Here is a 14,426-nt window from a genome sequence, read left to right as displayed (position 1 = left end):
AAAAATACAGTGTAAGAATGTTTGGAAATAGGGGAAGACATTTTAATCTGTCGTGGTATGATGACTACAGTGATTGGTTAGAGTACAGTATAAAATCAGATGAAGCCTTTTTGTGTTGTTATTTATTTAAATATGAACAAAATAAAAGGGGCGAGGGTGATGCTTTTGTAACAGAAGGCTTTACTAGTTGGAATAAACTGGAAAGACTTAAGACTTATGAGGGGGGAACTGTTAATAGTTCTCATTATATTGCACTTAAAAAAAATGTGGAGACTTAATGAGACAAAATCAATCAATTGCTACAACTCTTCATAAGCAAAATGAGGTTGCTAAGAATGAACATCGAATCCAATTAAATGCTTCCATTAATGCTTGTAGTTTTTTATTGAAATGTGCATTACCTTTTCGTGGTCACAATGAGTTTCAAATGTCTCTTTTTAGAGGGAATTTCTTGGAAGTATATACTTTGATTCGGGAACAAAACGAGAGTGTATTTAAAGTTACATTACGAAATGCTCCGGGGAACAATCAAATGGTGGCTCCATGTATTCAAAAAGATATTGCTCATTGTTTTGCACAAGAAGTACTTAAATCAATTTTTTTGAAGAAATTGGTGATGATGTTTTTGCTTTATTAGTTGACAAGTCCAACGATATATCCAAAAAGGAACAAATGGCGGTAATTTTGCGATATGTTACATGTGGGATTGTTAAAGAAAGGTTTATTGGTCTTGTTCATGTGAAGGAGACATTTGTGTTGTCTTTGAAATCTATTATTGACTCTTTATTTTTTTAATATGGATTGAGTTTAGTTCAGGGGTCAAGGTTATTATGGAGCAAGAAATATAAGTGGGAACTTTAATGGTTTAACATTTTTAATCACGAAAGAAAATACCTCCGCATATTATGTTCATTGCTTTGCTCACCAACTTCAGCTAGTTATTATCATGGTTGTAAAAAAACATCACGACGTTGGAGTGTTTTTTGATATGATAGTTGTTCTAATGAATCTTGTGTGTGCTTCTTGTAAACGAACAAATATGTTGCGTGAAAGTCAAAAAGATAAACTCGAAGAATCCATCGGTCGTGGTGAAATTGAAACCGGAAGTGGATTAAACCAAGAACTTTCTCTTACTAGAGCCAGAGATACACGTTAGAATTCTCATTACAAAACTCTATCGCGTTTGGCTAGTTTGTTTTCATCTATTACTGATGTGCTTAAATATATTGAAGATGAAGGCCTTAATGGTTTTAGTCAACGTCAAGCAAGTGGTCTTCGAATATATCTTCGATCATTTGATTTTGTGTTCCACTCGCAGTTGATTTTGAAAATTTCGGAGATCACAAACATATTGCCGCAAGCTCTACAAAGAAAGGATCAAGATATTGCGAATGCTATAAGTTTGATGAAATCAACCACTGCAACATTAAAAAAGATGAGAAATGATGGGTTTGATGCATTTATATTGGATATCACCTCTTTTTGTGAGAATAATAACATTCGAATGGTAAACATATATGGATGAAATTTATGTTAATCCAAGAGCCCGGAGAAGGTACACCAATATCTCCAATCGTCATTATTACGAGTTTTTTGTTTCAACATGGTTTTGGATATGCAAATTCAAGAGTTCGGTGATCGTTTTAACGAAGTAAGTTCTGAATTGTTTATTTGTATGACGGGTTTGAATCCACATGATTCATTTTGTGACTTTGACCCATCAAAGTTACGGACGTTGATCGATTTCTATCCACATGATTTTAGCTTTAAAGATAGGTTGGACATGAACTTTCGGTTTACCCAACTTTTATGCAACAAGATGCAAGATTTGCTACTTTGAAGAGTATATCCGACCTTGCTAAAGTGATGGTGGAAAGTAATATGCATCTTAACTTTCCTTTGGTTTACCGGTTATTGAAGTTGTCCTTGCTTTTGCCGGTTGCAACCGTAACGGAGGATAGATGTTTTTCCGCGATGGAGCTTGTCAAGTCAGATTTGTGGAATCGGATTTTGGATGAATTGTTAAATGATTGTGTAATTTGCACGCTTGAAAGAGAAGGATTTTCCAAGGTTACCAATGAAAATATCATCAAAAGTTTCTTAGCTATGTCTTATTTCAACTGTAAAATGACATTTAGTTGAATGTTTTAATGTTATTCTACTTTTAAGTATTCTTTTTCTATTACTTTTAATTTACACGATCAACGGTTAACTATGCATCCCACTTGACTTCCGGGTTGGATCCGCCACCGGTTGTGTATCAGGACTGCTAAGCGATACACTTCCCACTCTAGTTTTAATTACTATAGTTTTAATTGAATATATTTTTTTCATTTAAACCATAAAAAAAGTCTATTTTATACGGTCGTTTTTTTGTATAGGACCCTCAAAATTTCAGGACCGGTTGTGTCCACTCGAAACAATCTAAATTCAATAAAAACGAAATTTAACATATTTTTTTTAAATGGGAAAACTGCAATAAAGTCCCTACATATTGGCCTCATAATCGATTTAGTCTCTATATATTTTTTTTATTCAATTAAGTCCCAAATACTGGTAATCGTATTCAATTTAACCCTTTGACCCGGTCAACAGGTCATCCAACTTTCAAAAATTATATTTTTGGCCCAGATTTCAAAATTTATTACAAATTTGGTTCAAAATTTACACTTTTGGCTCAGATTTTAAATTTTGTTACAAATTTGGTCCAAACTTTACCCTTTTTGCCCAAATTTTAGAATTTTATTATGAATTCATCCTAACTTTAGTTTTTTTACAACTTTTTTTTTCTCAAAGAATTGTTTCTAATATGTTTTTTCTTTATAAATCATATTTATACAAAAAAAACGTATTTTCACATAAAAATCTTATATTTTCTATATAGTCGTGGAATTCAAGACTAAGGTACTCTCCACCTCGATCAGATCGAAGCATCTTGATTTTCTTGCCCAATTGATTCTCCACTTCTTGTTTGAACTCTTTGAACTTTTCAAAGGTTTCTGACTTATGCCTGATTAAGTAGATATAGCCATATTTCCTATAATCATCGGTAAAAGTCACGTAGAAGAGGCACACATCCCTTGTGGTGGATCTAAAAGGTCCACATACATCTATATGTATGAGATCCAATAAACCCTCACCCCTTTCACAAGAACCATTGAAGGGTGACGTGATCATCTTTCCAAGCAAACAAGACTCGCACACGTCATCGTCCCTAAGGTCGAATGACTCCAACACTCCATCCTTTTGGAGTTGGGCTATGCATTTCTTGTTGACATGTCCAAGACGACAATGCCACAAGCATGCTTTATCCAAACTATTGGAAGAATCGATACACAACACATCATTTCCTAAGTTATCTACAACCATCACAGTTTCATATATTCCATTACAAGGCAATGCTTCAAAATAGAAAACACCATTAAGATAAGCATTAATAGAACCCTTTTCATTATCAAATGAATATCTAAACCCTTGTCTATACAAACCATGAAAAGAAATGATGTTTCTTGCCATATCTGGCGAATAGCAACAATTATTTAAATCTAATCCTAATCCATTACTAAGTACTAAAGAGTAAACTCCAATCTTGGTGACAGGCGACGATCTTCTGTTCCCCATGATTAAGTTTATCTTCCCATGCTCCACATCCCTATTTCTTATTAGGCCCTACAAGTCAGAACAAATGTGAAAACCATATCCTGTATCAAGAACCCAAGAAATAGCATGTGATAAATCATTAGATTTAATAGTGTAAATACCTGCGTAGGATGGCGTGATCTTTCCATCCTTGATGTCTTGCAGATACTTCGGGCAACTTCGTTTCCAATGCCCTATTTCGTGGCAGTGATGGCACTCTGCCTCCTTGGGGTTGGAGTTGGGTTTAGCAGAACCAGCTTTGTTTCCACTAGAAGAGGTGCCATCATGGGACTTTCCCTTATGGTGGCTCTTTGAGGGGGCCTTCCTCTTCTTACCATTTCCATGCCCAATTGCCAAGACTGGGGCAACAACAGGAGTAGGAGTTGATGCAACAAATTTGTCTTTGAGGTTGCTCTGAGTAGTCCTCAACAAGCCTTGAAGCTTGCTCAAAGAGACCTCCTCCTTGTTCATGTGGTAGGTCATGCGGAACTGGTTGTAGCAGGGAGGCAAGGAGTGAAGGATGATGTCAATTGCCAGCTCTTCATCAAAGTTAACATTTAACTTTAGCAGGCGATCGACATATCTCGACATCTTTTGCAGATGAGCAGTAAGGGACTCTCCATTACCCATTTTGGCAGTGATCATCGAAGTGATGATCTCGTACCTTTCTTGCCTAGCGCTTTGGTGGTACCGGTCCAGCAGATCTTGATGCATCTCATAGGGGTACATGTCCTCATAGGACTTCTGGAGTTCTGCAGTCATAGTCGCCAGCATGATGCAATGGACTTTCGTAGTATCACGCTCATGGGCCTCAAAGGCCGCGATCTCTTCAACGGAGGCAGTGTTGATGTTGATTTCCTTCAGCTTCTCATCGAGGACATACTCTTTGTCCTCGTAACGAGTGACCATTCGGATGTTGCGGATCCAATCATTGAAATTGGACCCGTTAAAGACCACTCTCCCATACAAGTTCATGAGTGAGAACGAGCCAGAGGAATTTGAGCCGGAAGCGTTGTTGTTCACGTTAGACATCTAAAATAGAAAAGAGACAAGTTTGATCAGAAATGAATCCCCAATTAAACACCCAAATGAGAAATTAGGGCTAGGATCCAACAACATTATTTACAAATTAGAAGAGGGATGCCGTAATCTAACAAGCAAATAATTTGAAGGTAAGTGAATGATGATTCACTAATTTTCCACCATGAAAAACAAATTAAAGATAAGTTTTAAATGTATTGAAAACTCCTAGATCTTTTGAGATTCATTGAACTTTTCAATGGCATGTTTAAATCTCGATATGCCCCTCAAGTTTGTGACTGGGATGCCGAGGATCACAAAGCGGGTGTGAATAACCATGCAAATATACATGGTGCCCTCAATGTTACAGTCACCTATTCGACGTGCCGGTTAACCACACACGCTCCATCGAACTATGACAAACATCGAATCACCCTTTGCCACCTTTGCTTAGAGCCCAATTAGTGTATCGGTTAACCACACACGCTCCACTAACGTCTTAGCAAGGGTACAAAGTGTAATTTCATGGAATTGCATCAATTCACTTTTGCCTAAAGTAACTAAGATTGAGAATTTTTTTGAAAAACATTTAGTTACTTTATAAATTCATTATACTTTTAATGAGGAAATGTTTGCCCTATCCTACCCGTTCGGCTAACGACCCTCCACCAATCAAGGAAGCGGTGGGTGAGAGTGGACACCCATTAAACGGTCATTTTATAAGCCATAACCTTATACCCCCTTATAGATCGGCTTCGTGAATGAGGCCTACTAACGGTAAGACTAACATTTAAGTTATACATATATAATTATTATTCTTATAATATTATAATAGTATAGGGTGAATTTTAAACTTGTAAAATTCTAGGGTTTGAAATTTAAATGATTTAAATTAAACTTTTAATTAAAAATTTAAATTCCAAAACTTGAGGGCAAGTTTTGAACTTTTCAAAACACATACGATCAAATAGTAAATAATTTAAATCAAACATTTAATTTAATGATTATCTAAATTTGACCTATTCCATTTTATTCACAAGATAATTCATCAAATAATTTAAATAATCAAATATTATCGTATAAGGAATTTATTATTCAAATAATTGGTAATTATCTTTTGTTTTGGTAAGGATAATCACATATTAATAATAAAATTCAGATTTTATTAGTCAAAAACAGTTTTGGTAATTATCCTTCAGCAAAACAGCAAGAAATCCCGAGTATCCCTCTGTCTGACTCCCCGACTCGCCGAGTCACTCATTGGACTCGCCGAGTTGGGCCGACTTGCCGAGTTCAGCAAGTGACTCGCCGAGTCAGGTCGGGCAGAGGGCAGAAAAACGATTTTCAGCAAGATGAACATACAAGGCATCAATACAATAGAAACCAATCAAGTCTCTGATACCACTGATGGGTTTTATACAAAAGAACATCCTATGTGCTCATGCAAACCCTAAAGCTTGGATCTAGGTTTCTCTATTGTACATGCTATTCATCCAAGACTTATAAACCCTAGATCTAGCATACATATTTCGAAAATTATCATATGAAATCAGATCTAGATGATTACCTCTTCAATCAATAACTTGAATCTTCTTGTCTTGGAGCTTAGAGTCACAAATCTCATTCCTCTAATGGCTTACAAACACCAGAAGCAAGAAGATGATATTTGGAGAGAGGAGAGGGAGGCACTAAATTTCGGCTATGGAACTCTCTAGGGTTTCTGGTCGCCGAATTATGATGCCCTAGGGGTCTATTTATACTTGTGTTGCTAGGGTTTCAGTCAAAACCCTAATTGGATTGCTTAGGCCTTAAGCAGTCCAAGGGACCTTCTAGAATAAGGCCTTGGACGAAAATATGATGGGCTCCGATCTAATTTTCATCCACTCCTTTCTTCCTAGGGTTTCACAACCCATTAATCAATTATCCAATAATTGCAATCCAGTCCCCTTTATTTAATTAATCTCTTTTAGCCACATAATTAATTCTTAATTAATTCTTGTCTAATATTAATTAAACTATATGATTTCTCCTTTAATATATTATTCATATAATATATTAATAAACCATAATAACCTATCTCTTCATAAATCATCCTATCTAGTTGCTTTGGTGAAGGCAACCCAAAAGGACCATGCACAACCGGGTCAAGTACTTACCAAATATAGTTATGAGCTTAGACACTAATCCAACAGTATGTTCAATTAGAGAAAACATAGATCGGGAAATTAGGGTTGCATGCATACATAAGTTTTTGTTTGTTATGCTTAAAACCCATCAGTTTTGACACGTGCCAGGCAGTGGATGGATCGACGTTACGACCTTACTATAAATAGATGTCTTCGGCTTCTTCGATTCTCACTCTTTCCTCACACTCTCTTCACTCCAAACTCTTTGGAGACCACCCACCCCTCGATTACAACCTTCTGGGTTTTTGAAGTGCTTTAGCGAAGCCCTGAGGCAGTGGTTCGGGCCAATACATAGTCGTTTATATATATATATATATATATATATATATATATATATATATATATATATATATATATATGTATATATATATATATATACGATTTATCAGTAATTCCAGTTATAATGTTGATTGATCTACTTACGGGAGAGGTGTCTAGAATGGTTACGTTGGCTTGGTTATTGGATTTTAGAAAGGCTATAGTACAATATATATATATATATATATATATATATATATATATATATATATATATATATGTATGTTAGGATAAGGAATGTGTAGAGTAAAGCTAGTAGTATAACCTTTACGTGCTTAAGTGCACACTAGTAGAGTAGGAAGTATGAATGTGTCTATATTAGTAGAATCTAAAATACAGTCTCTATGTGCGAAATTGTTGTGATATTGGACTTAGTTAGGGGATGATGGTGGAACGGTTAAAGAGGATGGGAGCGTATAGGTCCGCGTGTTGACGAAATGACAAATAGGCCGTAAGTACACATAGACCCATTTTGACGAAATGACACGTAGGTCGTAAGTAAACGTAGAACCGTGTTGAAGACGAAATGGTTGGGCTGTAAGTCTAAAATATGCATATTATTGGCATATAGTGAGCCATTGTTTGTATGCATGTATATGTATTGTGGTATATGGTAACTTGGAGAACTCACTAAGGTGTTGTTTGTTTTTTCGAAGCAAAAATCCTCGAAGTCTGCAGACCACATCTACAACCCTCTGCAGTAGAAGAGATAGACTAAACGGCTGCAACCTGTAATAAGAAGCATGCTTGTTTTTTAACATCTGCAGACTGCTGCCATAAACTGAAATTTAAATAAATTATATATTTTTATAATAATTACTTTTTAAATTTGTCACATTATATATTTTTATATTTCTTAATTACTTTTTATAAATTATTATTTAGAATTCTTAATTAACATTTTATATATTATCTAAATTTATAAAAAAAAATATCTTCTATTTTGGAAACATAATACTAATACAAAAAGACAACTTACAAATATTATTTTTAATTTATAATATGAGAAGCAATACAACAATTGTTCCCTCCTTCTAAAGCATGGATCCACTCGTGATTTTATAGATATAAGATAAATAAAACAGTTAAACCAAATGTGGCTTTACAATGCACGAAATTTTCAAAACATAGAAAAAAAATCTCAACAAGCTTTACAATGCATGAAATTTTCAAAACATGGAAAAAAAATCTCATCAAGTTCTTTCATTTTTTTCCTCAAAGAACCTCAAAGAGTTCAAGATTCCAAGACATTCTGATGAGCTCAAAAGCATTGATATGATTAGATGATTCTTGATTTCTCCTGCCTGCAATAAGAAAAGGTTTGATTTAGTTGATGTTGTCTTGTATCTATCATGCTTTTTACCTCTCAACTTTCCCTGTACTACTACCATAATGAGAATCAAATATTTTACACATAACATGTAAACATAACACATGACCTAAAAATAAATAGTTTTCTTGCCCCTTTGTTCTAGAAAGAGATGACACAAGTTTGACTTTTGATAAAAACCTTGATGATTTCTAAATGAAACTGTGAATAAAGATTGTTTATCGAGAACTATCAGAGCCCCTTTGTTCTAGAACCCCTTCTCGCATTGGGAAGAAATATCAGAGCAGCTTACAAAAAGTCCACCACAGGTTATGAACAATAGCATCATCCCTGGTTTAAACAAGTTTCCAATTTGAAAAAGTCCACCATAAATAATTGTGTGAAAATTGCTCCATCACATGTGCATCTTCTTCGATTGAGACGATCAACAGTGCCACAACAAAAAGCTGATCGATCGAGTCTCTGTGCGTCTGGCAATTTTACATATACATGGCGGACAAAAAGCAGCTCATATTGGTAGTTGAAGGTACCGCCGCTCTAGCTCCTTACTGGCGCACTATAGTCTCCGATTACCTCGAAAAAGTTATCAGGTACTCTTATGGTCATATTTGGATTTAGGGATTTCAAATTATGTGTAACTGAAGGTCTATATTCGTAGAATAAGCCAATGATTTTTTTATTTTTTTTTTACCCGTTTTGATTTATCGAGTTCCTAATTGGTTTGTCCAATTGACGTAGAGTAATTGTATTCAATCGTAGTGTAATTAGGTTTATGGGTTCAGAACAAGGTATGTTCATGAATATTGAAACACATTTCATTAATTCTTAATATATATCACCAGTCATAATCATATCTATGGATGAACATTGGGGCTATTTTGAATGTAGTCTTTAGGGTTCTTGTGTATGTTTTTCTGTTGACACTTTCTCTTCTAATTTTTTTGGTTTTTCATGCAGGTCCTTCTGTGATAGTGAGTCTTTGGTAAGTCTCTATTTGTTACATAGCGTATATACGTAACCTTTTATTGAATGTATCATTTATTTTCGCACTATATTGCTTCTATTAACTTAAAAATCTTTTACTTTTTCAACGTACAGAAACCATCTGGGACTATTGCTGAGCTGGCACTTATAATATTCAATGCACATGGATCTTTTAGTCGTGCGTATAACGTATTACTATTCTCGTTTCGTTTATTCTTATAAAAAACCAAAATTTTCCCGAAATTCTTATCAACCGTTCTACTTAAATTTTGTGTTTTTGAGGTTTCTATGAATTTAAATGACAGCTTGCTTAGTACAAAGGAGTGGGTGGATAAGAAATGTTGATTGTTTCTTTGAATGGCTATCAGCCATACACTTCACTGGTGATGGTTTTGGTGATGCTGCAATTGCAGAAGGACTTGGTGAAGCTTTAATGGTATTTAAACTTAAACATAATTTAATTGTGTCATATCTTTTATTTTTATCAAAGGATTTAAAATTTTTACATTCTTTAATGAATAGATGTTTCCTCCCCAAAATCAACACAATTTGGGTGTTGAAAGACATTGCATACTTGTGGCTGCAAGTAATCCATATCCACTTCCAACTCTAGTTTATCGACCCCCAATGCAAAAAACAGAAGCAACTGATAATAATGAAGCACAATCAGAAAGTTGTTTTTCAGATGCTGAAACAATAGCTAAAGCGTTTGCTCAGGTATTAAACTATTAGTAAATAAATTTATATAGATATTTAATTAATGGTGATTGTTTTTATACTTATATATGTATTTTTTGCATGCAGTGTTCCGTTTCTTTGTCAGTTATATGCCCGAAACAGCTACCGAAACTCAAAGCAGTCTATAATGCGGTAATTAATAATTACATTTTATTTTTCTAATAAGTTTCCTATAGTATTATATAATATATTCCTGAAATTAATAATTGTATTTGATTTTGTAGGGAAAAAGGAACCCTTCAGCAGCTGATCCTACAATTGATATTGTGAAAAATCCACATTATCTTGTACTCATTTCAGAAACATTCTTGGAGGCTCTTGTTGCTTTAAATCGATCAGGAATTACAAATTTGCCCTCTCAAAGTCCTCTAAAATCAGATGCAACTTCAGCTCCACCAGGTTTCTTGCAAATTCATGTTTATTAATTATTAACCTTTATTATAACAATAATACAGCAGCTAATGTTGCTGTTGGTCTCACTTTCACACAACAAACAACAGGTGCACTGCAATCAACAAAGTCAAAATATGTCAAAGTCTGGGAGGTATAAATATAAATATAATAACCAATATTCACATTATTATAAATTTATGATTAATCATTTATTTGGAAATTGGAATAATATATAAGTGAGATAAATGACGCAGGGGAGTTTATATGGTCAGCGACAAGGCCAACCTGTTTTTATTACCAGATTAGAAGTAAGTTTAAATATTATGTAATTTAATTCTTTAAAAAAAAAAAACTTATGAGTTTCAATTTTTAAAAACATGGTAGGGGTACCTGAAGGCATCGGCTTTTGAAACGTGAGTCACTCATTACATAGTTTTAGGGCAAATAATGTAAAAGCCACAGCTTTTTCACGCGTAATTAGGAAAAACCCTGTTTTTTTTTTTTTTTTTTTTTTTGTTGGCTCTGCCCACAAATTTTACGCAGAGTTATTATTCTAGCCCACTTAGAGAGTTTCATGGTTAACTCTGTTATTTTTTTTTGCAAAATCAGTCCTAAAATTGTGTTTAAAGTCCAAATTTGGTCCTTGTAGTTTGCAAAAAATTACACCACATGTCCAAAACTTGGTTTTATGTTTTTTTTTAACTTTTTTATTTTTATTTTTTAGTCAAAACTAAACTTGGTTTTATACTTTTTTTCGTTTTTTATATTCTTTTTATTTTTCGTATATATATATATATATATATATATATATATATATATATATATATATATATATATATATATATATATTCGTTTTTTAGTTATTTCCTATTTTAATAATTATAAATTGTAAATATCATACATTGAATCAAAATAAAAAAAATAGAAAAACCATAAATTACCCAAATTAAAAAAAATAGAAAACAAAAAAAAAACTCAAGCACCAAAAATGTAATATACTCTAATATATTCATACACGTTACACTTTTTGAAAAATATAAAAAGAAGTTATCAAATTGACGAAAAACAAAACATAAAACAAACGAAAAATATATAAAAAAACGAAAAAAATATATAAAACCAACTTTAGTTTTAACTAAAAAAATAAAAATAAATGAAAATAAAGAAGTGGGTTAGAGTAATTTTTTGCAAGCTACAAGGACCAAATTTGGACTTTAAACACAACTTTAGGACTGATTTTGCGAAAAGATAACAGAATTAACCATAAAACTTGTCAAGTTGGTTAGAGTAATATCTTTGCGTAAAATTTGTGGTCAAAGCCAAACAAAAAAAAAAATAGGGTTTTTCTCAATTACACGTGAAAAAATTGTGACTTTTATGGTATTTGCCCTAGTTTTTAAGCAAATATTTGACTATTTTTGAAACACCTAAAATACCCTTCTCTCTCAGGCTTGCAGCATATTGGCCACCAACAATACATATAGTTCGAATTATATCTCAAGATCACATGAACACCAAGTAAGCTCAACAAAATCTATTTTTTCTCACACTCAGTGTTCCTTTAAATATTCATTTAAATTTAAATTCCAGGCAATATGTGGGAAAATCAGATTTTCTAGTTTTTCGGGCAATGAATCAACATGGATTCCTTGGTCAACTGCAAGAAAAGAAGCTTTGTGCAGTGATTCAGTTGCCTTCACAAACACTTCTACTCTCTGTTTCTGATAAAGCATGTAGACTAATTGGAATGGTTTTACCTGGGGTAGTAAGTAATTTACTTGGAATTACAGATATCCACTCAGCAACAGCTTCAACCACAACAGCAACAACAGATTCAACAATTTGCTAAAAAAAGATTTAGACGAAATGCCTAAAAAATTAACAGTTTGGTCAAAATTATAAAAAATAAGTTAGTGGGTCGTACTTGGCTTAAGATCCGGGCCAATTCAAGTGTTAGCCCAAGCCCGGACCCGTGTTTTGCGACACGACCGATTTTCAGGTTGCCAAACAGGTCTTCTTATTATTATTTTTTTTAGAATTGGTCAACCCGACCGTTAAAATATTCGGATTTTCAATTTGGTGACTGCAACACTCAAAGCACATATATTCATTTTGCAATATATATATATATATATATATATATATATATATATATATATATATATATATATATTCGTACATTTTTGTTAATCGAATTACATTTGGGGATATTCAATTCCTATTAAAATATAAATTGTGAAGTGTCTGTAATTTAAAAGTAAAATCAAGATCGACATATATTTATAAACGAGGTTCTTATTTTGGTAATGTATCATTCGTTTATGTGTTTTCTACTTATTTCTATGACCGTCATTGGTGGTGTAGGTGTCCATAGTTAAGCCTCAATGGTTAAGTTAGGTGCCGTTTGTTTTTTCGAAGCGAAAATGTTTGAAGTCTGCGGACCACCTCTGCAACCCTCTGCAGCAGAAGAGGGGGACCAAACGGCTGCAACATATAATAAAAGTCTGTTTGTTTTTTAACATCTGCAGAATGCTGCAATAAGTTAAAGTAAGGTGTGAAGAAGTTTGAAGTAGATGGTCAAATGTTGCGCCACGCAGCACACACGCAATCGTTTTTAAGTCAGAAGTCTTCTGAAAAACAAACAGCTGCGAATGATCAAGTGTTACGTGACGCAACAATAAGTGGTTTTTTTTAAAAAAACAAACAACACCTTAAAGATGTGAGCACATTTGTTCATAGTATATGTACATTAGATGGTTGAGGAATGAGAAAATGTTACGAAAAAGGTTTTAGAGGCAATAAACGTTAAAACTGGAAAAATATCATTATTACAAAAACACATAACTAATGTTAACTAAAATTGTCATTTACTCATAGGATATATTTATATAATAATAAGGTGTCACGTCAAGTTTTTTTTTTTTCTTTTCTCTTTTATTTTTCTCAACACCAAAAATACATGAAAACGTATATTTTCCAACTCCGTCAACTCACACAGTTTTTAATTTTAATATAAACACAAACTAATAAAAATCACACAAAATTAATTTACAAAACATTAAAAACATATAAAACTAATGTGTTTGGCTAATCTTATTAAAACAACTTATTAACTTATTAAGAGTTCCACACCGCTATAAGTTAAGAAAGTGTTTGGATAAAAATAGTTTATTCCGGTGGTAAACCTCTAATAAGTCATTTTTCATAAGTTATTTCACACTTACTTATTAGTTTATAAGCTAATAAGCTATAAGCTAATAAAAAATACTTTTTTTTTTGCCAAACACTCCTTAATTCACAAACTAATTTAAAAACATACAAAATTAGTTTGTACAAGTCTTAAAGCAAAATATACAAGTGGTCATTGCATGAGAGGATCTAAAGAGAGAGAGAGAAAGGAAGCAGCGAGCTACATAACCCGCATATCACCCTACTAGCCTTGACCCCCGCTGGTGAGGGATTCACATATTGTAGGTACTTCCCCCCAACCCACTCACGATTCCCTCCTCCCTAATAATAATAATTTTAAGGTACATTACAAATAAATACTTATTTTCAAAGGGTAACTCAATATATAGATGATTAATTGGTGCAGTTTTGTCATCATGTTGTCATGTCCTTTTAACATGAAAGCATTTTTAATGGTCATTTGTAAGACTTTTTACTATTTGAATGATCATTTAAGTAGGTATTTACCATTTACATGAAGAGCTTTTTATGTCGTCACTCCAACTATTTAGTATATCTAACCTCTTAATATTCTCTCTAGCAAATTAAACTATCATCTTACTTTAATTTCTATTACTTTAATGTCTAAT

General features: G+C 33.2%; 1 protein-coding gene and 1 pseudogene across 2 annotated transcripts; both read left to right on the top strand.

Moving 5' to 3' along the window:
* The first annotated feature begins 277 nt into the window (after positions 1 to 277).
* On the top strand, positions 278 to 1,840 carry LOC145104282 (uncharacterized; annotated as a pseudogene).
* A 6,783-nt stretch (positions 1,841 to 8,623) lies between these two features.
* LOC145103883 (mediator of RNA polymerase II transcription subunit 25-like) lies at positions 8,624 to 12,683 on the top strand. 2 transcript variants are annotated; one of them, XM_079041154.1, is made up of 12 exons: positions 8,630 to 9,083; positions 9,451 to 9,475; positions 9,592 to 9,655; positions 9,783 to 9,913; positions 10,000 to 10,194; positions 10,282 to 10,347; positions 10,440 to 10,614; positions 10,716 to 10,759; positions 10,863 to 10,916; positions 10,993 to 11,021; positions 12,058 to 12,126; positions 12,199 to 12,683. In XM_079041154.1, exons 1-12 carry the CDS (start codon positions 8,983 to 8,985, stop codon positions 12,455 to 12,457), a joined length of 1,212 nt encoding a protein of 403 aa, XP_078897280.1. In that variant the 5' UTR covers positions 8,630 to 8,982; the 3' UTR covers positions 12,458 to 12,683. The 2 variants fall into 2 exon arrangements, with proteins under 2 accessions (XP_078897281.1, XP_078897280.1); XM_079041155.1 differs by lacking the exon at positions 10,993 to 11,021 and having other exon boundaries at positions 8,624 to 9,083.
* The last annotated feature ends 1,743 nt before the right edge of the window (positions 12,684 to 14,426 follow it).

This window comes from Lactuca virosa, chromosome 4, assembly GCF_052849685.1.
Source record: "Lactuca virosa cultivar CGN04683 chromosome 4, Lactuca_virosa_CGN04683_v6, whole genome shotgun sequence".
NCBI classification, from domain to species: Eukaryota; Viridiplantae; Streptophyta; class Magnoliopsida; order Asterales; family Asteraceae; genus Lactuca; species Lactuca virosa.
The sequence above is the reverse complement of the archived record's forward strand: the minus strand, read 5'-3'. Positions and strand labels throughout refer to the sequence as shown.